The sequence below is a fragment of the Hemibagrus wyckioides genome, linkage group LG02 (genome assembly GCF_019097595.1).
Source record: "Hemibagrus wyckioides isolate EC202008001 linkage group LG02, SWU_Hwy_1.0, whole genome shotgun sequence".
In the NCBI taxonomy this organism is placed as follows: domain Eukaryota; kingdom Metazoa; phylum Chordata; class Actinopteri; order Siluriformes; family Bagridae; genus Hemibagrus; species Hemibagrus wyckioides.
The window spans coordinates 21,759,670-21,786,793 of NC_080711.1; the positions used below are offsets into that span (position 1 = coordinate 21,759,670).

General features: G+C 37.0%; 1 pseudogene and 3 gene segments (V, D, J or C); all 4 read left to right on the top strand.

Annotated features, from left to right (window-relative positions):
- The first annotated feature begins 1,723 nt into the window (after positions 1-1,723).
- Positions 1,724-6,400, top strand: LOC131364514 (Ig heavy chain V-A2 region P-MU-3-like). The segment is given in 6 exon segments: positions 1,724-1,814; positions 2,580-2,620; positions 2,888-2,953; positions 3,757-3,781; positions 4,861-5,091; positions 6,233-6,400. Coding segments are annotated over 6 exon segments (618 nt in total).
- Positions 6,401-10,701: 4,301 nt separating this feature from the next.
- Positions 10,702-11,248, top strand: LOC131364522 (immunoglobulin heavy variable 3-33-like). The segment is given in 2 exon segments: positions 10,702-10,747; positions 10,824-11,248. Coding segments are annotated over 2 exon segments (471 nt in total).
- Positions 11,249-14,390: 3,142 nt separating this feature from the next.
- LOC131364101 (Ig heavy chain V region 5A-like) lies at positions 14,391-15,003 on the top strand. The segment is given in 2 exon segments: positions 14,391-14,462; positions 14,556-15,003. Coding segments are annotated over 2 exon segments (351 nt in total).
- Positions 15,004-18,527: 3,524 nt separating this feature from the next.
- Positions 18,528-19,018, top strand: LOC131364527 (immunoglobulin heavy variable 4-61-like; annotated as a pseudogene).
- The last annotated feature ends 8,106 nt before the right edge of the window (positions 19,019-27,124 follow it).

The following is a 27,124-nucleotide window of genomic DNA, read 5'->3' on the forward strand; positions in this document are numbered from 1 at the left end:
GATACTGGTTAGGCTTTTTGTCCAAAGTTTTTAAAGTCTGTTTATAAAGAGATCTTAAAGGTTTAATAACTGTTTCTCCTGCTTGACCCCAACATGTCGCACAATATGACAAATGAGAAAAAATTGTAGCATGCATGAGAGTCGTAGCTACGTCAGTGGGAAGACATTGTCTAATTTGTCTGAAATTTATCAAGTTATATTTTATAGTCCTCACCATTTTCTTTACATGCTTTTTGAAACTAAGCTTTGAATCCAACGTTAAACCAAGATAATTAAACTCTGACAATTTTCTCCATTTATAGAGATCTACATATCTACAATACTTGATATCTTCATGAAGGTTATGTTTAGTGGTAAGTACATTTTACTTTATACTCCTAAGTGAGTTGTACTTGTTATTCCAGCAGAAATATTTACTTAAAAAGTGCTAGTGCACATCGCTATGAGGATTTTTTCAAGTAAACCCTAAAAGGTTTTTGTTAAGTGTATGAACAGGGTACTGTGATTAGTAATTAGTAATTAGTAATGCTCTAAATTCCCCAGTCTACCTTATCCCACTGATTCTTAAGATGTTTTATAAACATAATTAACATGATTTGTAGGTTTATTATTATTTATATATTGTATTTGACTTTAACACTTTTGCTCATTATTGAAGACAATATGAAATATGTTCAAATTTGAGATAAATGTATACTATAGATGTATATTCTCTCCTGTGGGTTGGACATTTAAAATATCCATATTTTTTAACCTATAATACAAGATCAAGTTCATTTCTGGCTATTACTCATTTGCTGGATTGAACGGTTGCCACACATGAATACAAAAACGACAAAAATGAATAGAAAAATCATCCTAGGCCAAAAATGAAAATGAAAGGTGCAGTCGCATATGCAATATGATTGTGCAATGGGATTTGACTATTGTTTACCAGCTCTTCTATGTGGAATTAAGTTACATTAAACGTGCAGCTATCTTTTTGGGAAGCTGAGCTCACTCTTGTTGTTTGAAATACACAATATTGCCAAAAGTTTTGGGACACCCCTTCAAATGATTGTCTTTAGGTGTTGTTTTTTAGTGGTTGGGCTCAGGCCTCTGAGAAATCTCACAGCTAAAATAATTAAGGAGATAAATCCTGTTGTAATTAAAACCAAGCTGTTAAGAGAAAAACTAAAAACAGCGCGAGTTACAACATGATTTCATGAGGGTCGACCATATACTGCATATAAAACCTCCACTGGTTTCCAACAGAACGTCGACCCTTCCAACATGGCGGAGGAATTGACGTGTCTGTATACAAATCACAGCGGCGCCCTCTACTGCCTCCTGATATAAGTGAATAGGACAAGCTGTTATGACAGGAAGTGTGTTTATTAACCATTTATTATCAGATTTAATTGAAACATAATCATCATGCATTATAACCTTAATTAATGTTTATATAAAATATTAAGAATATAACGCGCCATGTTGATGTTTTTTGAAAGTCCCGCCCCTTTTTGTGGTTTTCATTTAAAAGTCCAGAGCGCGTGCTTGCGTCATCTAGAAGGCTTTTAAAAGAGATTTCAAAAGAAAACGACGGAGACAGCGACACTGCGGATTACCTGGAGATATTTCAAGGATAAACAGCAGATTTTCTTGGAGAGAAATGATGGATTTAGGTAAGTATCTTCCCTTCCTAGGTAGATGGACAGGCCGGGGCCTGGCCTGCGCCGCCGGGATGCTCGCGCTCACCTCCGCGGGATACTGCGCGTATCGCTGGCTGAAGAGGAGCAGCGATCTTCAAGCTGCTGAACTTCAAGCTGCTCACGGTGAGAAAAGCTCACTTTTTACTCAGTCTGTGTGTTTCTAATCGCTTTAGAACTTACAAAGAGAGTGTGTGTGGAAAATGAATGACTTTAATCGGTACAGAGGACAAACAGGATCAAATCTCCTGTGTAGTTTAGCTAACAGAGCTAGTCGAAAGCTAAGGCGCTAACATTAGCCGGCGATGCTACATGGCTCATATCAAGAGCATTTTAAAGTATAAAAGTGATTATTTTGTGGATTAAAACATTTCGAGGCACAACATCATGACTTTTAGACTTTTAGAAATAGTCTTGAAGTTTTATGAAAATAATCAAGTACAGGGCGGAGTCACGAAGCCTGACATGAAGCGGAGTTACTGTTAGCACCGGGATTATTATTATTATTATTATTATTATTATTATTATTATTATTATTATTATTCTCGTTGAAGTGTTTTATTTCTCTTCTTGGTCTCGGCATTGTTTCTTCTGATGTGTTAATAGTTAGAGTGAATGTTGTGGTAATGAGTGAGTTCCTGTTAGCGCATCATTGTAGCAGCTGTAAAGAGTCAGTCCCTCACCAACTCGCCTTTTTATTTCCCTTCCTCTTCAATAAGACTCGTTTCTCCTTACTGATCACTAATATAACACTCTGATTAAAGACATGAAGGGGATGAGAGAGTGTCTTCTTGAAATATTTTCTTTCCTACATGAATGTCAGTTTCCACTGATGAAATTTGTCATCTCCGTGACATACTGATGTGGTTAAATGTGTCAAATGTTTTCCAGGATCTGTTGTTGATGATGTGGAGGAAGCCGAGACCACCGAGGTATGTGTCAGGAAAAAGGACTAGGATTAATATATTATATACTACAATATCAAATGTATTAGTTTTTCATTTTTAACTGGTGTGTGTGTGTGTGTGTGTGTGTGTGTGTATTAAGGTCACTGATCCAAGCGTCCAGCTCCTTTGCTCTGAACACGACCCTCAGATGTCAGCTGATTCCCTGGTAATTTCATATTTCTGTTATTTTTAGTGTATTCTTTAGGTGCTTTTGGTTGAAACAGCAAATTTTAATCTTTGTGCTTTATTCAGGTCACTGAGATAAATATCCAGCTCCGGAGCACCAGCCTTGACCCTCAGAAGTCGGCTGTCATTCTGGTAATTTTATATTTCAGACATTTTTCAGTGAAATGTTTCTCGACCTTTTTGTTTTTGTTTTTGTTTGGCCTTGTCACTGTCCATGCTTGTAAATCCAAATATAAAGTAATTCTCGCTGGATAATCCTCCTCTTGGGAATTTCTTTTAAAGACGACGCTTGTAGCCACTCAGAATGTTTGAGTTAGTTTACAGTAATTTACATTTAACTCTCACATGCAGTGAACTCTATGAACTCATATCTCATGATATGAACCATTTAATCAGCTTGTATCACTTTTTTATTCGTGAAGTTACAGTAGTCACAGAGGTATGTGTCAGTAAAAAGTAGTACAGATAAAATATTATATACAACAATTTAAAATATATTAGCTGTTCATTTCTAACAGGTGTGTGTGTGTGTGTGTGTGTGTGTGTGCACTGTATTAATGTCACAACTTCCTTCACTTCTGAGATTCTACTACGCCTGCCTCGAGCGCGTCCTTACAGACCTGGCTGAGCAAAATTGATTGTGCCAAAAACAACTGCAATAAAAAATGTAAAAAGTACATATTAATCAAATTTCTCTAAAAAATCTCAAGAACAATTACACAAAGTACAATGATAGATGCTTTAAACAAATGTGTGAACTTACAAGATGCAGATATGCACAGCACCAGGAAATAAATAAGCAGCATGTTTGCTCTTGAGGCTGTACTGGTGGGATCTGCTCTTTGGTCATCAGGCTTTATTGAGGTGTTGTCAGGGACAGAGTTTATATAATGTTAGCGCACGCAAAATGGCTCTTTTCCTGTTTTGGTGTACAGGTTGAAGGGGCTGCTGGATATAGCTGTGATATTTCCTAATGTAATAGGTAGACTGTTTTTTTTTTTTTTTACCTTAAACATCAGTGTAAAATACAATAATTAGAATCAGGCATTTATTTAACATCAAAATATAACATTTAGATATCTGCTAGTTTTTTTCTTTGCATTTATAGAGATGCCAAAATGCCAATGATCTTATGTTCATCATAATTTGTTGTCAAAGTTTGTAATTAGTTATAAATTCTTTTCCTAGAGGATTTTTAGTTATTGTTAGCTAAGCAGGTGTGTTTTTCTGTTAAAATTATACAATGTCTGTAAAATCAGATTTACATTTATTTTTTCAACGAAACCCTCATTCCAGGATACAGTATAAATTATTATTAAATTATAATTCTCTACTTGTTTGTTTTTATGCCTCTAGATGTCAGTCTTTGTAAAGAAGCCCTTCTCAGTATATTTTAACACATTCAGCATCTCTCTCTTTAAACACTCTAATCATTCTCCAGCTTCATTTAACTCAAATAACAGATAATTGCTTTTTTGGGACTCTGCAAAAGTGATCTATATTTAACAACAATATTCAGTTTATTTTATAAATTTTACAGTTATACTCATTTTTGGGGTTTTATAAAATATTTTGAAAATAAATGATAAATGAGCAGGATCAGGAAAGTTTGTGTATTTATGCTTAGCACAGTGCAATAATAATTCAATACAAGCAGCAGGAGTGTTAGGGCACACTAGAAAATACCACAAGAATAACAGTTAATGACCTGAAAATGTGAAACATACAGTAAGCTTCGTCTCGGCTGTTCCTCTGTGAATGTTTTTATATCTCTAGTGGGCGTGTCATGCAAATGAAATCCTGCATTTGAACCATTTATGCTGAAACATTCAGCCCAACAACATACCAGCAGTTTGTGTTCATTTACAGCAGCAGGAATCATTTTAATTCTTTGAGATGGAACTAGGCAGTGTTTTGAGTTACTTTACTCTAGCAATCTTCATTCGATGTTAGTATTATTATTTGTTATAAAGAAACATTTTAAGTATTTTATTACTTGCTTTTTTAACATTAACACAAATGTTTGTATGTTCTTGCAGATTCTTGCAGTCAGACACTGATCCAGTCTGATCCAGTGATCATCAAACCTGATCAGTCTCATAAACTGACCTGCACAGCCTCTGGATTAGACATTGGAGGCTACTGGATGGACTGGATCAGACAGGCGCCTGGAAAAGGACTGGAATGGGTTGCAACTATAACATCTGACAGTAGTAGCAAATATTACTCCAGCACTGTTAAGGGCCGCTTCACCATCTCCAGAGACAACAGTAAGAAGCAGGTGTATCTGCAGATGAACAGCATGAGGACAGAAGACACTGCAGTTTATTACTGCGCCCATGACACACAGTGATACTTCCCCTTAGACATCAGTACAAAAACACATACTTGCTACAGTCACATGACAAACCCACTTTTTAGATTCCTGGAGGTCAAAGAACCAAACTATTTACAGTGTCTCTGACTTACATGTTACCACTTGCCGACTTTAACTGATTGTTTGTACATTTACTGTTGTTAGATTACTTAATTCAATTCTAAATTTAGGCAAAGAAAAAATAATACAACACACACAACATGAGGTCCAGACAGTATAAAATTTTTCCCTACTTGCTGTTTTAATCACAGAAATATTTCACAGTGTGACAGAGTGAGAACTATGGAAACATTTTAAAATCAGAAGGTGAAAGTCATTTACATACTATACACCAACATTTATCTTGCATATTGAGTCTTAAATAAATACAAACAAATTTAATCACCAAGGAACATTTCCATTGTGATTATTAAAACCTGCAGAACACCATCATAACAATATGTAAATGAATATGCAAAATGTTCCCCTTACAGCTACATATAGAGAAATATCAGCCACGGTCACTGTGGGCTCTGGAGAGTTTAGCACTGCTTTTAGATAAAAGATGTTCCTTCCAGTTCTGCTGCTGCTGGCAGCTTCATCCTGTGAGTTTCACTTCAGTAATGAACTCAGAGCTGCTAGTAAATTACTGCAGTTATAACCTACTGTACATATATTTTTGATGTACCCTTAATTTTGAAGAATGCTGATTACATTCTACACCAAAAACCCCAAAATGCAGACTTAAATATAATATAGATCAGCTATACAGTGAGCAGCATGTGGATGTGGACTGAACACCTCCATAGTGGTCATGGACACTCCCTATTCAAATAGAGTCGTGTATAAACAGCATGTTCTTGCCTGCTCTAGTTTCCAGTGAGCTCTGTGATAGATAACACTCCCATACACTTTAAATCTGGGTGAAGCAGAACTCAGAGAAGGATGATTTTAGGACAGTGTATTTTATTACTACTCATTTCATGTAAGTTTATAATTACTAGCATTATAATCATTATAAGATAACATTACCTAGTTCTACTCTTCTCCTCCAGATTCTTATGGACAGTCCTCAGCTTCTGTGGTGAAGAGACCTGGAGAGTCCATCACTCTGTCCTGTACTGTCTCTGGATTCTCAGTGGGAAGCATATTCACTCAGTCATTGCAGGGCCAGTTCTCCATCACTAAAGACACCAATAAAAACATGCTGTACCCTTGAATAGCTTGTCATCATCATCTCTATCGAAGTAGAAGTTTTGTCAGTTTGCTTTTCTAGAGCATTCAGGCAAGAAGAAAAGACATCAGCCGAGATGTTTGAGAAGCAACTGTTGTTGCCCATAAATCTGGGAATGATTATAAGACGATTGACAAACAGTTTGAATTATCCTAGAATTTAAGAGTGTACTTTCTTTTTCACAAAAACTATATATATCACATCCAATGTTTTATTCCAGGCATAACATATCTATTAGCATGAATTGTATATCACTGGTAAATACACACAGTTCATTTGTTGGTTAGAGAGCATAAGAAAAACTCATTCTTTATGTTCATGGAGGCAGATGAATGCTATAAATCACAATTATAGGTGGATTACAGCATGAATACTGTAGAAAGGCATGGTTACACAAAAGAGTTAAAGAAAGGAGTTTTTCTCCCCATTATAAACCCACATATCCTCCATCAGATGAATCTCCTCCTCATGATTTAAATACATTTCAGATACATTCTCCTCCCATCATCAGCAGATAAGCAAATCCAAGCATCAGAGCTGGATCTCACTCTATTTATATGATGTGATGGTGTCTGTTAAACTTTGGAGAACAGAGAAGACTCCAGTACAAACAACACACACCATGTTCTCTACATCTCTACTGCTCCTGCTGGCAGCTGCTTCTTGTGAGTGCTTTATCAAATTCATTCATTTACGAGATGAAGAATAAAGGTGCAGCAGATATTGTGTGAGATATCACCATGTGTTTTCCTCCACAGATGTACATGGTGTGGAACTGACTCAGCCTGCTTCCATGACAGTCCAGCCAGGCCAGAGTCTCTCCATCCACTGCAAGGTTTCATATTCAGTTACGAGCTATGGTACAGGTTGGATCCGACAACCTGCAGGAAAAGCTCTGGAGTGGATTGGATACATCAATAGTGGTGGGAGTACTTATTACAGTGACAAACTGAAAAATAAGTTCAGCATCTCCAGAGACACTTCTACTAACACAATAACAATTGGAGGACAGAACATGCAGACTGAAGACACAGCTGTGTATTACTGCGCTGGTTACACACAGTGAGACAGAATAGTGGATTCCTCTTACAAAAACCTTATGAGACATGTTACACACATCCTCTCAATGCAACTAATAAATCATCTCAGTCACACTTTCACTTTCTTTCACTGGAATAAAGTCAGAATCGTTTGCAGCATTTTAAAACACAGTCACACAAAGTCATTATTAAATAAAAGATAAAACATTACTGAAAGAGTTTATTATAAGTTTATTCTGAACTATTATTAATCCCTTCATTTTACAGGATTTTTAACCAACAGTTGAATCAGTGTTTACTGAGTGGATTCAGGAATAATACAGCATGTTTCCAGCAGTGTGTTGTGTTTAACACACAGTCTGTTCTCACAGTGTGAAGTGCAATAATTGAAACAACTGAAGGAGGCAGCAGAGTTTAACAAATAAAGTGAAAAAAGTGAATCCATAAACTGCATTCTGTATGAGACTCATTATCAATCATCTCATTTATCATAATTTAGGAATATTTGTGTTGAATATTACCAAATTTACACTTGATATGTAGTATGATATAAAAACAGAATAAAAAATACATTCTATCCTCCATTATCCCTCAGTCATTATCATGATGATGTGAAACCTCTGGTAGGTTTGAGTTTTACAGATTAATTCATTAAGGGAATGCTTTAATTTCTTTAGCAGGTGTGAAATATTTACATTTCATATAATAGGTTTATGTGAAATACTGAAGGCTAAAACATATTAGAGAAATCCTCTCAAAGTCTACTGGATTAAGGGTTTTGCTCCTTGTGGTTTATTCAGAAAGGATACGTAAAAAAAGAGAAGCAGATGCTTTATTCCATCATTCACACAAAATTCACAAGATTTAAGATTGAGATCTAATGAGTAAAGAGCAGTGATGAACCTGACAGCATGAAACACACCCAGAGTCTTACAGGAAGCTTTTTCTCATCTCAGCTGTTCCTCTGTGAATGTTTTTATATCTCTAGTGGGCGTGTCATGCAAATGAAATCCTGTATTTGAACCATTTATGCTGAAACATTCAGCCCAACAACATACCAGCAGTTTGTGTTCATTTACAGCAGCAGGAATCATTTTAATTCTTTGAGATGGGACTAGGCAGTGTTTTGAGTTACTTTACTCTAGCAATCTTCATTCAATGTTAGTATTATTTATTACATTATTTTAAAAAAACATCTTTTTCTTTCGTTCTTTTTTTAATGTTAATGTCTCCTATTCTGTTTCAGATTCCTGCAGTCAGACACTGATCCAGTCTGATCCAGTGATCATCAAACCTGATCAGTCTCATAAACTGACCTGCACAGCCTCTGGATTAGACATTAGTGGCTATTACATGTCTTGGATCAGACAGGTATCTGGAAAAGGACTGGAATGGGTTGCATATATCTCAAGTAGCAGTAGTTACATAACTTACTCCAGCGCTGTTCAGGGCCGCTTCACCATCTCCAGAGACAACAGTAAGAAGCAGGTGTATCTGCAGATGAACAGCATGAGGACAGAAGACACTGCAGTTTATTACTGTGCCCGTGACACACAGTGATACTTCCCCTTAGACATCAGTACAAAAACACATACTTGCTACAGTCACATGACAAACCTACATTTTCAGAACCTGTGGATTCATGGAGGTCAAAGAACCAAAATATTTCGATATATTATCACTTGGTGACTTTTACTGCATCTAGATTGTTGTGATCTTTATCAGGACATTCATACTGATAAAAGATAATGAAATTATTTCACAATATATACTGTACTATGTTTTCAGTCATATGAAAAAGAAAGTACAGACTCTTGAACCCTGTGGGTTTATGTATTATGCTAAAATAAAAAATCATCTTGTCCTTAGCAGATCTTAAAATTAGGTAAATACAACCTCATATGAACATCACATGACAAATTACACCAAGTCATTATTTATTTAACAAAAGTGAATCTAATCTGTAGAAACCATGTGTAAAGAACTAAATATGCCCTCACTGCTTCCATAGGGATTAATATGGTAAGTAGCAGCCAGGTGCTGCTAATCAAAAGCCCTTAAATAACTTATCATCAGCATCTCTATAGAAGTAGAAGTTTTGTCAGTTTGCTTTTCTGGAGCATTCATGTGTGTGTTAACACAACGGCAAGAAGAAAAGACGTCAGCAGTGATGTTGCTGCCCATCAATCTGAGAAGAGTTATAAGAGCATTTCTAAACAATTTGAAATACCAGTTTTATTCCATGCATAACATGTCTATTAGAATGAACGATATATCACCAGTAAATACACACAGTTCATTCATTGGTTAGTAAGCAGAAGAAAAACTCCAGTCATTCTTTATGTTCATGGTGGCAGATGAATGCTGTAAATCCCAATTTTAGGGGATTAAACCCGAATATCTGCCATAAGCTTGATCGCCCGAAGTAGCAGATCAGACCCAAACACAGGGATGCAGTACATGCACTGGTTTAATTTAACAAAACAAAACACAACTACATTAAACGTAACAGCAATAAACCATAATTATGACATGGAAAATTAAATAACCTCAACAAAACATGACTATAACATAAAAACATAAATTACATGGCGTCCGGCCTTACGGCACACATACACCGTTACGTCGACACATATGAGTATAATGACCGACACTGACCAATACAGAAGGACAAAGATATATAGAGCAGCACATCAAGGGAAAACAAGGGATAGGTGAGAAAGCAGGAAAATACATTAGGAAAGGGCGTGGCAACGCCCACACAGGAATAACACAGTAATAAATAAATCACTTGCCAGGACCCCTAGGAGTCTGCCAAGGAACTGTCCCAATAACTCCTGACTATACAACACTGACAAAAATAAATAAATAAATAAATAAATAAATAAATAAATAAATAAATAAATAATGACAACCAAGTGTTTCAAGTTATTTTATTTTTGAAATAGTTGTAGTATAGATTTCTAACATTACTGCACACGATAAACACTATAATAATATCACTAACAAGAACTTATTATAATGTAGTAGCTTATTATTATAATGTAGTATGTAATATAATCACCTTAACAGATTAGAATTTGTGTGAGAAGGTTGAAGGTTTAGTTCCTGTTCCTCTCTGTTACATCATCATGACTCCCACATGTTTTCTATCATGACATCATGATGCAAATCCAGATTGCTGTGTGTCCATGCAGTATTTATGTGCAGCTGAGCTGAGTGGAGCGATCGAGTCTCATCAACACTCACCATGAAGATCCCACTCTCCTCATTCCTGCTACTTATCAGCCTCATTGGTGAGTTTTCATGCTGAATCTCAAATATCTTTTTCATTGTTTATTATACACTAATATTTTCTTGTTTATGTTGCAGGTATTCAGTGTCAAAGTCTTGAATCTATTCCCACTGGTTCAGTAATAAAAAAACCTGGAGAAACTCTGAGTCTTTCCTGTAAAGGATCTGGGTTTAACTTTGGTGGCTATGGCATGAACTGGATCAGACAACAAACTGGAAAAGCTCTGGAATGGATTGGGGTTATCTGGTATGATGCCAGTAAAACTATATATGCCAAACACATTGAGGGACGTTTGGAAATTACCAGAGACAACTCCAAAAACATGGTGTATCTGCAGCTGACTGGTTTGAGTACACAGGACTCTGCTGTGTATTACTGTGCTAGAAACCACAGTGGTACAAACATCTTAATCAGCCGTCCAAAATCCTCCCACAGATGTGGTGAAAGAGAAAAGTGCATTCAATATACAGGGCATTTTCACAAGATCTGCAGGTGGCGCTAGAGCTTAACAAATATACTGTACCATTTTATGTTTCCTTAAAGTGGTCATAAGTACAACATATTCTCATATCCTCAGTCAGAGTTAGATACTCCATCATTTTTATGTCTTTGAGACACTGAACACTGAGACTGTCTCTTAAAATCAAATTTCCAAAGAGGACCAAAAAGGGAAATAATAACGTTTACAGAAAAAATGCCAACTTTTAATCAGTGATTATTAAATACATACATTTCACAAAGGTTCCACAACATTAACTGTTAACTATAAACAAAGAGTTTATACCGTATTCTTCTTTAATTAATTAATAAATAAATTGTAACCGTTCACAGACTGCTGCTGTATAAGAGGAATTGTGATTATAATAATTAGTCACACTGAATATTGGAAAATAATTATCTTCAGGTTTGTAGCAGTAACTCCCTGACACAGTTCAGCCAAAGTATGCAGAACTACACAATGTTTTTTGTTGTTTTCTTTGTACTTTACACAATTAATTATTGGCACATACACCCACCACCTCTACAGTTCCTGACATCACACCACCTGCTCCTTGATTATTGTCCTATTAAAACACACCCCCAAGTGTTTTACTCCTTACTGAATATGTGTATATGAAGAGTGAGTTCTCTTAACAGACCTGAGGAATTCCTGCGAACCTGTCTCCCTATCCTCTTTAATGTGCTCTGAACTTCCAATGACTGAACCTGTCTCTCGCTATTCCTCTAATCCTATAGTGACACAGTGCCTAAAGATTTAGAATCAATTTAGAAAATCATTTGCCCTTCATAGTCTCTCCTTACATGCCCCCTTAAGTAAAAACCATATGTTCACTCCTTCAATAATGGACAATGCCTTTGATATTTGGGTTAAGAGTGGGATATATACATTACAAGATCTTTATATAAATAATACTTTTGCGTCTTTTGATGAATTAGTTAACAGATTTAAGATTCCCAGGTCCCATTTATTTAGATATCTGCAAGTACGAAATTTTCCGGTTTCACATATTGATTGTTTTCCTTCATAACTTTCTGCATCCCTATTAGACTCTATTTTTAAGGTAGGAAAAGATTTCAATCAAATCATAGGCAAAATTTATAACCTCCTCAATCAGCATAACCTGGCGTATTTAGATTGCTTAAAAAAGGCATGGGAGGAGGATCTGAATGAAATTTCAGAGATAACTTGGCAGAATATTATTAAACAGATCTGTTTGTCATCTATATGTCAACTATTTAAGGTGGTACACCGACTCCATTGGTCAAAAGTTAAGGCTAAATCTACATTCTGGCCAGAGCTATAGACCCTATTTGTGACAGATGTAGGCAAACTCCTGTAAACCTTCTACATATGTTTTGGACATGCCTGTGTTTGTATAACTTCTGGAAATTGATTTTTGGTGCATTCTCAGAAATAATAGGTTTGCCAATAGACCCATCTCCTTTTATAGCGGTATTTGGTGTTGTAACACAAAACCTGTGCAGAAGTAGCTATAATTGTGAAATATTGGCCTTTTGCACACTCCTTACTAGAAGATTAATATTGCTTAAACGGAAAGACCCCCACCCCCCTACTTTCCCTCACTGGATTAAAGAGACCATGCAGTCTCTTGGAAAAAATAAGATCCCTGCAAGGATCTTCCCAAAAATTCTATGCAAACTGGTAACCTTTTTTGTCATTTGTTGAAAAGCACAAGTAGGAAACACAGCCCCAAGAACAGTTTTTTTTTTTTTTTTTTTTTTTTTTTTATTTTATTTTATTTTATTTTTTTTTTTATTGTTTTTTTGTTGTTGTTCTCATGTCTTCTTTGTACAATGTAATTGATGCTTTATGTCTGATGGGTAGAGGGTTGGGTTGGGCTATGTTGTATTTCTTCTGTTTTTTGTTTGTATATTGTAAAATTATAAATAAAGAGATCTTGTTCAAAAAATTCAGAGACCTGATAAAGTCTCTTAATGTTCCATATTTTATAGATTTATATTCACAGATTACAGAGGTTCATTAGATGAGAAGATTTTCATGTGTACAGGAATCCATCCCATTTTGTCCCTAAGATAAGAAGTGTCTCTATGCAAATGTCCCTGTTATATATTTAAGCAACAAAGACCAAGAGCTTTTACTTCTTCTGCTTCAACACACACCATGATCTCTACATCCCTACTGCTGCTGCTGCAGCAACACTTTTTTTTTTGCCCCCATTTTTCATGAGCTGAACTCAAAGACTTTTTCTATGTACACAAAAGGCCTATTTCTCTCAAATATTGTTCACAAATCTGTCTAAATGTGTGTTAGTGAGCACTTCTCCTTTGCTGAGATAATCCATCCACCTCACAGGTGTGGCATATCAAGACGCTGATTAGACAGCATGATTATTGCACAGGTATGCCTTAGGCTGGCCGCAATAAAGAGTTAAATTCAGAGTTAAATGTTACTTAACTCACAGTCATTCTACTAAATTTAAGTTTTGCAGTTTATTCATTATTACATTAAAAATAAATGTGTTGACCTGGAAAAGACTTCATGTGTTCAACATTGTCTAGTATAAATAAATCTGAAAGCTTTAATTTCTCTTTTGCATGTCTCTCAACCTCAAATAAAGTTCTAGCTTTTCAAGATATCATTCTGATTATGGTGCAGAAGCATCGCAGACTTGATCACAGTGTGCCATCACGGTGGAAAGAAATGACATTGTCTGACACGTTGTACCATATAAGAGTTTAGACCACTAAACATGTGTGTAATATTTATTCCAATTTATAGGTATACTGTATTTTGTATAAATTCATCTGTCCTAATCACATTACAGACAGTTTGAGAGCATATAATGGATAAACAAAAAAAATGGACAGTTTTAGGTAAATTATATCATGAACTTTGTTTGAAAAAAAGAATGTTCCAAATATAAAATCTTTTTATAATGGGGTTTATAAAATTTATAAAAGTGTCTTTTCTCAAACAAAAGAGTTGTTCTCCCCATTATAAACCCACATATCCTCCATCAGATGAATCTCCTCCTCATGATTTAAATACATTTCAGATACATTCTCCTCCCATCATCAGCAGATAAGCAAATCCAAGCATCAGAGCTGGATCTCACTCTATTTATATGATGTGATGGTGTCTGTTAAACTTTGGAGAACAGAGAAGACTCCAGTACAAACAACACACACCATGTTCTCTACATCTCTACTGCTCCTGCTGGCAGCTGCTTCTTGTGAGTGCTTTATCAAATTCATTCATTTACTAGATGAAGAATAAAGGTGCAGCAGATATTGTGTGAGATATCACCATGTGTTTTCCTCCACAGATGTACATGGTGAGGAACTGACTCAGCCTGCTTCCATGACAGTCCAGCCAGGCCAGAGTCTCTCCATCCACTGCAAGGTTTCATATTCAGTTACAAGCTATAATACAGCTTGGATCCGACAACCTGCAGGAAAAGCTCTGGAGTGGATTGGAATCATCTATTATGATGGGGATACAGCTTACAGTGACAAACTGAAAAATAAGTTCAGCATCTCCAGAGACACTTCTACTAACACAATAACAATTGGAGGACAGAACATGCAGACTGAAGACACAGCTGTGTATTACTGCGCTCGTGAACCACAGTGAGACAGAATAGTGGATTCCTCTTACAAAAACCTTATGAGACATGTTACACACATCCTCTCAATGCAACTAATAAATCATCTCAGTCACACATTCACTTTCTTTCACTGGAATAAAATTGTAATAATTTTCAGCATTTTAAAACACAGTCATACAAAGTTACATAAAAAAGAAAACATTATTGAAAGAGTTTTCATTTTACAGGATTTTTAATCAACAGATGGAATCAGTGTTTACTGAGTGGATTCAGGAATAATACAGCATGTTTCCAGCAGTGTGTTGTGTTTAACACACAGTCTGTTCTCACAGTGTGAGGTGCAATAATTGATGTGGTGCAAAATTACACAAAAACACTCAAACCCTTCTCTAAAGCTTGATCTTGCCTGTATATTCTGAACTGTCCTGTAACAATGACAGCATGTCCCGATGTGTTTTACTCCTTTATCACAGCATTTTGAAAATAATGACATTTTTATGAATTCAAAACAACATTTTGTACTTTTAATATTAAAGTAATATTATGAAACAACCACAAAACAAATTGGTTCCTTTTATCAGTTGTGCTCAGTGTCGGTGTCTGTTTCAGGAAGGGGCTTTAGCGGGCCATGTGCTCCAAAATGAGTTACTGTGACACAACAACCCAAATTTTAACCTGTTTATGTTCAGTGATGGACAGATATAACTGTCCACGACAGCCACACTGACACAAAAGACTTCAGAAACGTATACAAGCACATCCTCCTGAGCTGTAAATATTCCCTCAGCAGGGACCTGCACCCCAGAGACATTTATTATAAATAGCTACATTTAGTAAAACAGGTTCTTGAATGTTTCCTAATGTGTTCATTAGATAAGTAAGGCATCTTCAAAAATTATTTGACTTGTGTTCCATTTCTGATAGAGAAACATTCTGTTGTAGGGATTTATAAAGTTACCTTATCATTCAGATAGCTATACAGTGAGCAGCATGTGGTTGTGGATTGAACACCTCCATAGTGGTCATGGACACTCCCTATTCAAATAGAGTCGTGTATAAACAGCATGTTCTTGACTGCTCTAGTTTCCAGTGAGCTCTGTGATAGATAACACTACCATACACTTTAAATCTGGGTGAAGCAGTACTCAGAGAAGGATGATTTTAGGACAGTGTATTTTATTACTACTCATTTCATGTAAGTTTTTTTATGTGAGATAATTACTAGAATTATAATCATTATAAGATACCATTACCTAGTTCTACTCTTCTCTTTTAGATTCTTATGGACAGTTCCTAATCTCTGCTTCTGTGGTGAAGAGACCTGGAGAGTCGGTCACTCTGGCCTGTACTGTCTCTGGATTCTCAGTGGGAAGCAACTACATGAACTGGATCTATCAGAAACCAGGACAAGGACTGGAGTGGATTGTCAATGTATTGACACTGGCACTATGGCACTATATTCACTCTGTCACTGCAGGGCCAGTTCTCCATCAATAAAGACACCAGTAAAAACATGCTGTACCTAGATGTGAAGAGTCTGAAAGCTGAAGACACGGCAGTTTATTACTGTGCACGAGACTCACACTGACACAACAGACTCCAGAGCTGTACAAAAACTTACACAAGCACGTCCTCATGAGCTGTAAATATTCCCTCAGCAGGAAGCTGCAGAGACATTTATTATAAAGAACAACATCTATTTACACTCAGCTTTGAGATCTTCTTCTTTATTCCAATCTCTTCTAGTAGTTATTAATATTAATAATAATTCCCATGTTATTTATCACATTTACATTATAATGTCTTGGCAAATCAGCTCCAGGACAATGATTCTGATGACTAGTTGTCTATATACTGTACTATTCATGCTTTTATTCTTCCTATTTCTTATGCCCAGCTGCAAGAACACTACAGGTCAATAGTTAATTCCTGAATTTGGAAACACAGAGTCTATTCAGCAGCACAAAATGAGAGATCATTGAGATCTCTGATGAGAGATCAAACGAAATGTACTTGTCAGGATCTCTACTACAAACGCCTGAATATAAAAATCACCTTTAGGGGGCAGCAGCACACTTGTTTTCACGAAGGATTCATGAAACTATGAAATCTAATACATTAAGTTTTTTTATGAAAATTTGTCCTGTATTATAAAAAAAAAAAAAAATCAGCCTCTTGCTCACCAGAAGTTTGTCACACGACTGAATCAAAGAGGTTGATGATGGGGCAGAGGGTCACTCACTACTACATCTTTGTTATAATGATAACCAAAGGTACCTGAGACTACTTTACTTTATATTTCTACCCTCAGAATATCTTGTCTGTGTTGATGATCATCTTGGATTGTTATGTTTTATCTGCTAGGTGTCAGCAGTGATGAGATCAGACTGGACCAGTTTCCTGCTGTGGTAAAGAGACCTGGAGAAACTGTGAAGATCTCTTGTAAGATACACAGCTTTGATATGACTGAGTACTACATGCAACCAGGGAAAGCTCTGGAATGGCTTGGCCAGATGGATGCTGGCAAAAATCAACCAATATATACAGAGACTGTGAAGAACCAGCTCACCTTTACAAAAGATGTCTCAGCAAGTCTTGACCTCTAAGTACAACACAGTACTTAGAGGTCAAGTCTCTGAGGACAGTGGACACTGCAGTTTATTACTGCGCTCGAGAAGCCACAGTGACTGGATCTAAGGAAGCAGCTGTACTAAAACCAGACACACATTTTCACACAGTGTTTATTTTGAACAAGTCACATGTACTGTAATCATTTATCTATTATGTTCTACGGTTATTGAAAAGCTCAATTAGATTTTGTTTACAATTGATTATATTACAATCCAGAAATAAATAAATGTGTATTAAACACTTTAATGTTTTCTTGAAATGTTGAAAATCTTACCCACCATTCAGGCTCTCTAAAGACCAAGTGATGCCATTTCTGATCACCCATTATATCTGTACTTTTATACTGGCAGTTTGGCTTTAACAGCATCAACAATGTTCATTTTCTGGTTCTCTACATGACTCTACATGAAAGTTAAATTTCTCTGTCTGCATCTGCAGGTTTTATGTGTTCAGGAGTCCACAAGAGAACAAATGTCATTTCAGGAACACTGAGTGTACAGTTGTACAATTTACAGAAGACAAGTCACCTGTTTGATTCCTGATTCAATTTCTTGAAGAAGATCATTTTAAACTTTTGAATAAGAAAGAAGAAGAAGTATAGAGAATAGTTTCACTGTTGAGTTGTTGATAGATATTAGATTTCAGCTTTGCCTTCTGCTCACTAGAGATTACAATTCTTCTTCAGAATTTAAAAACACCTGATCTAGAATCTTCTCAGCTATTTCTCTCTGGATTCATCAGTTAAAGCCTCTAGAGTGCAGACTATACCAGAATGAACATCATGTTCTATTGAACGGTTTGATTATAATGTTAAATGTAGTTCATGCTGTTCAGAAAACACTGCAGTATTTCACCATGTCAGAGTCAAATTTGACATGAGAATCATTTCTGTGTTAATGTAATTCTCTAGAGTGCAGCTTACACATGACTGATAATGACAAAGGATTGTTTATCTAATTATTATTATTTTCATGTATTACGGCAGAGATTCAGATGAATTTGAGTGAACTGGAAATAGATCAGTTTTCAACTGCTCATTAGTCTTCCTTCAACACAAACATGTTAGCTTCAGCTCCACTGCTGCTGCTGGCTCTCGCCCCCTGTGAGTGTTTGGATTGAAGCTTTATTATTTCATCTGATCCTTTCAGTTGGACATGTCAACCTTTTCTTTTTCTCTTTTCACAGATGTGTTCTGTGCTACTGAGCTCATCCAGCCAGACTCACTGCTTATAAAGCCAGGAGAGACTTTAACCATCACCTGTAAAGTGTCTGGAGCTTCTATCACTGATAGCAGCAGCCACTATGGAACAGCTTGGATTCGACAACCTGCAGGAAAAGCTTTAGAATGGATCAACACCATTTATTATAATGGCAGTGTTAATAAGAAAGATTCACTTAAAGACAAGTTTGTGGTTTCTTGAGACACTTCCAGTAACACTGTGACCTTAGGGGGACAGAACATGCAGACTGAAGACACAGCTGTGTATTACTGCGCTCGTGATCCACACAGTGACACGACAAGCTGCAGTGCAATTCACTTCTTAAATTAAATAACAAACAACATTTTACCAAGTAACTAATTCCCACATTACAAACACTTACAGTCTAAACACTCAGCTAATTATTTAACAAAAACTAATAAAAAGTTTACTCAGTTCATTGTTATGAAGAATATGTTGCTGTTTGAAATGAAAAATGTCTGAATGTCCAGTTAACATTCCATCTGTTTCACATGTTTGAAAGCAGTTTTTACTTCATATAACTGAGTTCAAATTGATACAATAATTCCTCCAATAATGTTGAGTCAATAAACAACAAGATACAAAGAGAGGTATTAGAAGAACAAAACACGTCCACACATGCTACTGTATCCCAGCACCCTGTCCTTGATTATTTTCATACAACATCATGCCCCATGTGTTTTATTCCTTACTTATTCTGTCACTGAGATCTTCTGCTTCTGCTGTATTTTAGATAAAGGTGAAATTATTCTCAATACAGGACCAAGTTACTGATTTCTGATTCATAGAGAGGACAGCTTTCTCTCGTGTGAACGAAACAGCATGAAACACACCCAGAGTCTTACAGGAAGCTTTTTCTCATCTCAGCTGTTCCTCTGTGAATGTTTTTATATCTCTAGTGGGCGTGTCATGCAAATGAAATCCTGTATTTGAACCATTTATACTGAAACATTCAGCCCAACAACATACCAGCAGTTTGTGTTCATTTACAGCAGCAGGAATCATTTTAATTCTTTGAGATGGGACTAGGCAGTGTTTTGAGTTACTTTTCTTTAGCAATGTTCATTCAATGTTAGTATAATTATTCATTTCATATAGAGCATCATTTTAAGGATTTTCATATTTGCTTTTTTAACATGAACATAAATGTTTGTATGTTCTTGCAGATTCCTGCAGTCAGACACTGACCGAGTCTGATCCAGTGATCATCAAACCTGATCAGTCTCATAAACTGACCTGCACAGCCTCTGGATTAGACATTAGTAGCCATTACCTGGCTTGGATCAGACAGGCGCCTGGAAAAGGACTGGAATGGGTTGCAAGCATCTACAGTAGTAGTAGTTACATATATTACTCCAGCACTTTTAAGGGCCGTTTCACCATCTCCAGAGACGACAGTAAGAAGCAGGTGTATCTGCAGATGAACAGCATGAAGACAGAAGACACTGCAGTTTATTACTGCGCCCGTGACACACAGTGATACTTCCCCTTAGACATCAGTATAAAAACACATACTTGCTCTAGTCACATGATAAACCCACATTTTCAGATCCAAGGAGGTCAAAGGAACAAAATGGTGTTTGATTTCCCTGTGTGTCTGCAGTCTGTGTATATGAAATCATCTTTTAACATCTCATTAATACGCATTCAGCTTGAGTTACAGTGATACACAGTGATGGATTAAAAAGACATGAGATCTAATGAGTAAAGAGCAGTGATGAACCTGACAGCATGAAACACACCCAGAGTCTTACAGGAAGCTTTTTCTCATCTCAGCTGTTCCTCTGTGAATGTTTTTATATCTCTAGTGGGCGTGTCATGCAAATGAAATCCTGCATTTGAACCATTTATACTGAAACATTCAGCCCAACAACATACCAGCAGTTTGTGTTCATTTACAGCAGCAGGAATCATTTTAATTCTTTGAGATGGGACCTGACTGACTCACCCCAGTTAAATGATCCGATTCTGCATATTAACTCATGATTCATGAGTCCAAGGTTTTTTTTTATGAAACAATACAGAACATTATATATTATACATTAACATTATTGCAGTTCTTAAACATAGCAGAGAAAAAGCAGACTCGCAGAGCCGGGTCATAGACTGATTCAGCTGATTCTCAGTGGACTCGTGGAGCCGGGTCATAGACTGATTCAGCTGATTCTCAGCGGACTCGTGGAGCCGGGTCATAGACTGATTCAGCTGATTCTTAGTGGACTCTCAGAGCCGGGTCATAGACTGATTCAGCTGATTCTCAGTGGACTCGTGGAGCCGGGTCATAGACTGATTCAGCTGATTCTCAGCGGACTCGTGGAGCCGGGTCATAGACTGATTCAGCTGATTCTCAGCGGACTCGTGGAGCCGGGTCATAGACTGATTCAGCTGATTCTCAGCGGACTCGTGGAGCCGGGTCATAGACTGATTCAGCTGATTCTCAGCGGACTCGTGGAGCCGGGTCATAGACTGATTCAGTTGATTCTCAGCGGACTCGTGGAGCCGGGTCATAGACTGAGGCCTAGTCCACATGTACACGGGTATTTTTAAAAACAGAGTTTTTCCTCCTTCATTTTTAAAAAAAAATCTTGTCCACATGAAAACGCAAAAACGCAGTCTGAAGCACTGTCAAGAGCATGCCAAACCAACAGGTGGCAATATAATCTCAACCGTAAAGCCATGTTGGCCAATCAGAAGCCTGAGAAAAATGTTATTACCGGTTCCGCTAGGCTAACAACATGGCACACCGAGGAAGGGGAGAATCATATGTGTGGACTGATAATGAAGTAAAATTATTTCTTAACGTCACAACTGAATATAAAAATACCAAAACACAGGAAAACGTGGACTGGGAGTCTTGTCAGTCCAAGTACGCTGACGTCCTAGCTCTTTTCCTTGAGCAGTACCCTCCTGAGACGTCCACAGAATTTCCTCATCGCAAAGAGGATATAACCAGGGCCATCATCACCAACAAGCTAAAGGTGATACGGGGGAAATACTGACAAGCGGTGGACTCCGGTCGGAAAAGCAGTCACGGCAGAGTGGTTCTACTCTACTTTGAAGTATGTGAGCTGATAAGGGGTGGTTCACCAGCAACGACTACCATTTCATCTGGTATAGAAACGACAGATGTTATTACGGCTTCTCATTGCAGATCGGATTCTGCATCTTCATCTACACTTGACTTGTCGTTTGTGGAAATGTCTTCTGTGTCTGATAAACTTCAAGAGTCTGACGGCAGCAATTTGGCCCCCTCGGTGGTGAAGGAGAGAAGAGAGCTACTTCATGTATTTTAGCGTTTAATCGTTGATCATTAAGCAAATGCATATGTTTATAAAAGTAAACTGCAGACTAACTCTATATGCCTACCAGTACTGTGTAGAAGAATATAAATATCAGTAAAAGTAAAAGTGCAGAATGGCCCCTTTTAGAATAACAGATTTTTATTTTTACTGGATTTTAAGTATTGTTGTATTAATGTGCTCATCTCTTTAGTGAAACATTTGGTAAAGGTAGGGCTCATCTTACTTTTTATACTGTTGAGTATTAATATTCTGAATCTGCAAAGTAACAACTGAGTTATCAAATAAATTTACTGGAGTAAAAAGTACAATATTTGCCTTCAAAATAGAGTAGTACAAAACGGAAATACCCAAAATATAATTACCTCAAAACTGTACTTAAAAGGATAGTTCACCCAAAAATGCAAAATCATTTACTCACCCTCAAAACCTGTATGAGTTTCTTTGTTCTGTTGAACACAAAATAAGATATTTTGAAAAAGTTGGTCCCCTAACAGCTGATGGCACCCATTGACTTCCCATAGAAGGAAAAAATACAATGGAAGTCAGTGGGTTCCGTCAACTCTCTGGTTACCAGCATTACTTAAAATATCTTCTTTTGTGTTCAGCAGAACAAAGAAACTCATACAGGTTTGGAACAACATGAGGGTGAGTAAATGACAGAATTGTGTTTTTTTGGGTGGACTCTCCCTTTAAGTACAGTAATTGAGTAAATATACGTAGTGTATATGTAGTTTTAACATTATGTATGCTAGCTTGAAAAAAAATATTTTAATCTACTCTTTTCAAGGCAAAACTCAAAGCACACAAACAGGACAGACTTAAAAGAAAGCTTCCAGCTGAGACACAGTTGCTGTATGCAGTCGAAGAAGACATCCAGATGAAAAAGAGAATTTTGGACATGATGGAGACATCGAAGAGGCATGCTTCTGAAAATTTCAGGAAATTATCTACTAGTCTTGAGAGTCAATTGCAGATGGATTTTCACTACTGAGACAAGTTATAATGCATCCACTACCACAACCATTCAAAGTGCCACCATACCAAACCAGGGGCCCTTATGGACACATCTATGCATCTTCACCACCACTCAACATTATAGCTGCCACATTTCCACCCAACACTACACCTTCCACATTTCCACCAAACACTACTATAAGTCTATCACCACACACGCCTGGCTCTACCTCACCTGTACAGAGATACGGGCAGTTTTCCATCACACAAGCCCTTTTTCAGGATGACATTTGAAATTCTTGCCACAAAACATTAGAAGGCTATGGTTTGAGCTGCATCTTTGTATTTTATTCATTTTTATTTATTGTTTTTTATTATTATTAATATACTTTAGAGTCATGACTAAGTAAAACTTTGTGTTTAAAGACTGTTGCTGAAATCCACCTGTTCTTGAGTTGTTGAAGGTGTTGTGTTAGCTGTTAGGCAGCTCCGATATTCTATATACAAAACAGCTAGCACTGGAATATAAGAAGTCTTTAATGGGCTGTCAAACCTTTTAAATTTTGTTGTACAAAAAAGTTTTTCTGTAAAGACAGCTCATTTTGTACTATCTTGTAATTTGCAAGTGCCTTCCTCATTACATGGGTTTTTGATTTTGTTTCTTAGTTGCTGTCTTGGCCCGCCAACAACATGATTTTGCCACCTACTTTATTTAACCCTCAATTTTAGGTTATGAGGTCAGGTTATGCTACTTTATTTTATTTTAAGTGGATGTTGGTGACACCAAAATGAGCTGACAATGCTCATTAAGTTCATTTGTTAAATTGTGCTGAAACAGTATTCAGGCAAGTTATGACATTTTGTGCAGTGGCTGTTTCAGTGCCAACAATATCAAAAATTTATTCAATAAAAAAAAAAAAGTTCAAAAACTGTACAGATGTCCATGTTATTATTTAACATAAGATTAATGCTCTGTGCTATAAGTGCTGTAATCTCAAGAACATGACAACCACATACAGCTTTCATTTTAAATAAAATTGTGTTAACAATGATTACCTGTGGGAATGGAAAAAAAAAAACGTTTAACTTAACACACTTTTTTACATGTTCAGGTTTGACTGGCATGTAACACACACATACAGTGCAGAGAAGACTGGTATAAGCAGCCAACAGAAAGAAGTCATTTTATGGATCAAGGAATTCTGTAAGCACTCTCCTGACCCTCTTCCCCTCTCCTGTGATGCAGTCGGCTCTGAAATAAGTCTGTGTGTCTGGCTGGTTGTCCTTGTCATGCTGAATTGACTTGATGTTCTCGCCCATCATCTCCTTAGTGGCCTCACAATAGTTATGGAGCACAAAACAGGCACAGATGACAAAGGGAAGGTCATTTAGATTAATGTCCATCTCCCTGTCCAACACAAACCGTGCTTTCAGTCATGCCAAAAGCACATTTAATGAACATTCTAGCTTGACATAAGGACAGTCCAAAATACTGTTCCTGAACAATGCTCCCCCCATTTGCATACTCCTTCATCAGGTAGGGATATGCCTAGGCAAAGGATATGCTGGGTCCCCAAGAAGGAAAACTGGAATGGGTTCCTCCTGTTCTAGAATTTGTTTTTTTGAGGAAGGGATTGTGCCATTTTTCAAATGTGTGTTGAGTATGGAGTTTGCAAAAATAAGGGCATCGTGGACACTACCTGGCCATTTCACAATGACATCAAAAAATGAACACTTGTAGTCACACGCAGCCTGAATGTTAAGAGAGAATCTCCCCTTTCTGTTCAAGTAATCCATAGCATTTGTGGATGGCTGTCTTATTTCCACGAGTCCCATCCACAGCACTGATGCACTGAGGGATGCCATGGGCTCGGTGAAAGCCTGCTACAAGTTCCTCTACTTTGGACTCAGTGACAGGTAATTGTATATAGACAGGGCCCAAATGGACTGTAATAGCTTCACACACTTGCCTTACTATTTTTGACACCACCTGTCTTGACAATCCAAAGGCGTTTGCCGTCTTCCGTAATCTCCCCATGTCAGCTAACTTTTTTTACAACGCTGACAGGTGATCTCATTACAGTTGTCTTTTCTTCAATGTGTGGGTGAAGCAGCTCACTCAAAGACAACAGCGATGTCCTTGACATGCGAAAATTCTCTCGCCATTTTTCAGAAATGACCATTTCATTCTCGAACTTCTCCCACCAACTAGAGTTCAAAACCGGCGACGATGGCGGCGAGATGGGTGTCGAGGGAGAGTTGTCATAAGCAGTGACCGGCGTAGGATTGCGTTCTGACATCTCTGTTCCGCAATGTAATGGAAAAACTGGGCATGTATCTGAATACATGTTAGAAGCCCTGTTAGCGCAGTTATCAGCAGCAATATTTTGGCTACATCCGCCATTGCACAGACTTGTTTCATGTAAACAAAGAAGACAGTGGCGCACAATCTGACATCAAACAAAGGAAACAACGGCGCGTACACTGACGTCACAAGCCAAAAATCTCCGGTTTCTCTGTCTACACGATAACACTGAAACCGGAGTTTTTAAAAAACTTCACCCTGGCAGGAGTTTTCAAAAATGTTCGATTTCAGTGACCTGATGCTGCGTTTGCATGTGGATGAACGGCCAAACCGCATAAAAAAAGCTGCGGTTTTAAAAATACCCGTGTTCGTGTGGACAGGGCCTCAGTTTCTGCAGATACTGTACACTGCAGTCAAAACTTGTTAAAAAACAAAACAGAAAAACAATGATCTATCCATTAGAAAAATGTATTTTTTAAACAACAAGTTTTATGACAATATGATGAAAACAAATAAAGACTATTGAATTTGAAATTTATGTTTTAAAAGTTTTCAATAGAATCCTTTATGGAGACTTGTGGCCTTATGACTGTCAGGGCACTACAATTAGGGCCACTAAAGTAGGGGTGTCAAGCTCAGAAAAAAAGAAGTTTATTATAAGAACTTGTGCCAATCAAATGAGAGGGCTATCTTAAAATGTTTAAAGCCTTTTACTAGCATTAACAACAACAACAAAACAACTTCCCTGCTTAATCCCCCCTACCCCGCATCACCAACACACCCCTGCCCACATGTAGCTGAAATTAAGTAGATTACCTTTATGTGTAAAATATTTTGTGGATCTATTCTCAAACATGAGATTTGTATATATATATATATATATATATATATATTTGTTTGATATTTGTTTGTTTGTTTTATTTAACTTCTTTGGAGTTTTTGACTGTTGGTTGGTTGTTTGGACAAAACAAACCTTGCAATTAAACAAACATTCCCTGATTTTCTTTACAGAACAAACAATAAAAAGAAATCATGACAATAATCAGAGAATTACTCCTGTATAAAAATAATTGGTAATAAGTCCTGTACAAATCAATCATATAATATATAACATTCACATGATGACAGTCATCTTACCTGTTTTTGCGGGAGTCTTCTATATTTTGTTGTTAAGAGTCGGTTGTGGGTCATCATCATCATCATCATCATCATCATCATTCAAATGATTCTTCAGTTTTCGTTTTGATGCCATGATGACGTTTGACTTGAAAATTTCTGCTGTCATGATTCTAAATTAAATTGAAACTTTTGAATTGCTGGGTGAAGTGTTTCCTGATTTTCCTTGTCAGCCAATCAGAGTTGGGGACGAAATTTATACCGCGCGTGTTTGCTCGTTTCACTTGAATGTAGGTGCGCGGTGCTAGCGGTCGAAATGTCGTTCCAGTTCGCTATTTTTTACCTCTTTAATAAAACGGTAAAGGTGGAAAGTACGTCGCACATTGTTGGTTATTCTGACCAACAAATTAACCAAGTGACATCCGAGCCAGACCTTGACAGCGACGATAATTGGCATGAAATAAAATGGCCCAGCAGAAAAGAACCAGAAAAGACAGTGCCAGCTAAAGTCCTGCTATTTGGGGGTTAGTGTTTTTTAGCTAACTTATAAGCAATCTGTTTATTTGTATAAAAAGTTCCCATAAAGGTTGTTTTGCTCTTTTATATTAGATTCTTTCAAAGAACTCCTCACAAAGAAGAATTTGTATATTTTGGGTAAAGATATTTGGACCGAGGAGGAAAGCAGAGGCGCACGCATGAAAAAACAAAATACAGACCAAGCCAACAACATGGTGGAGC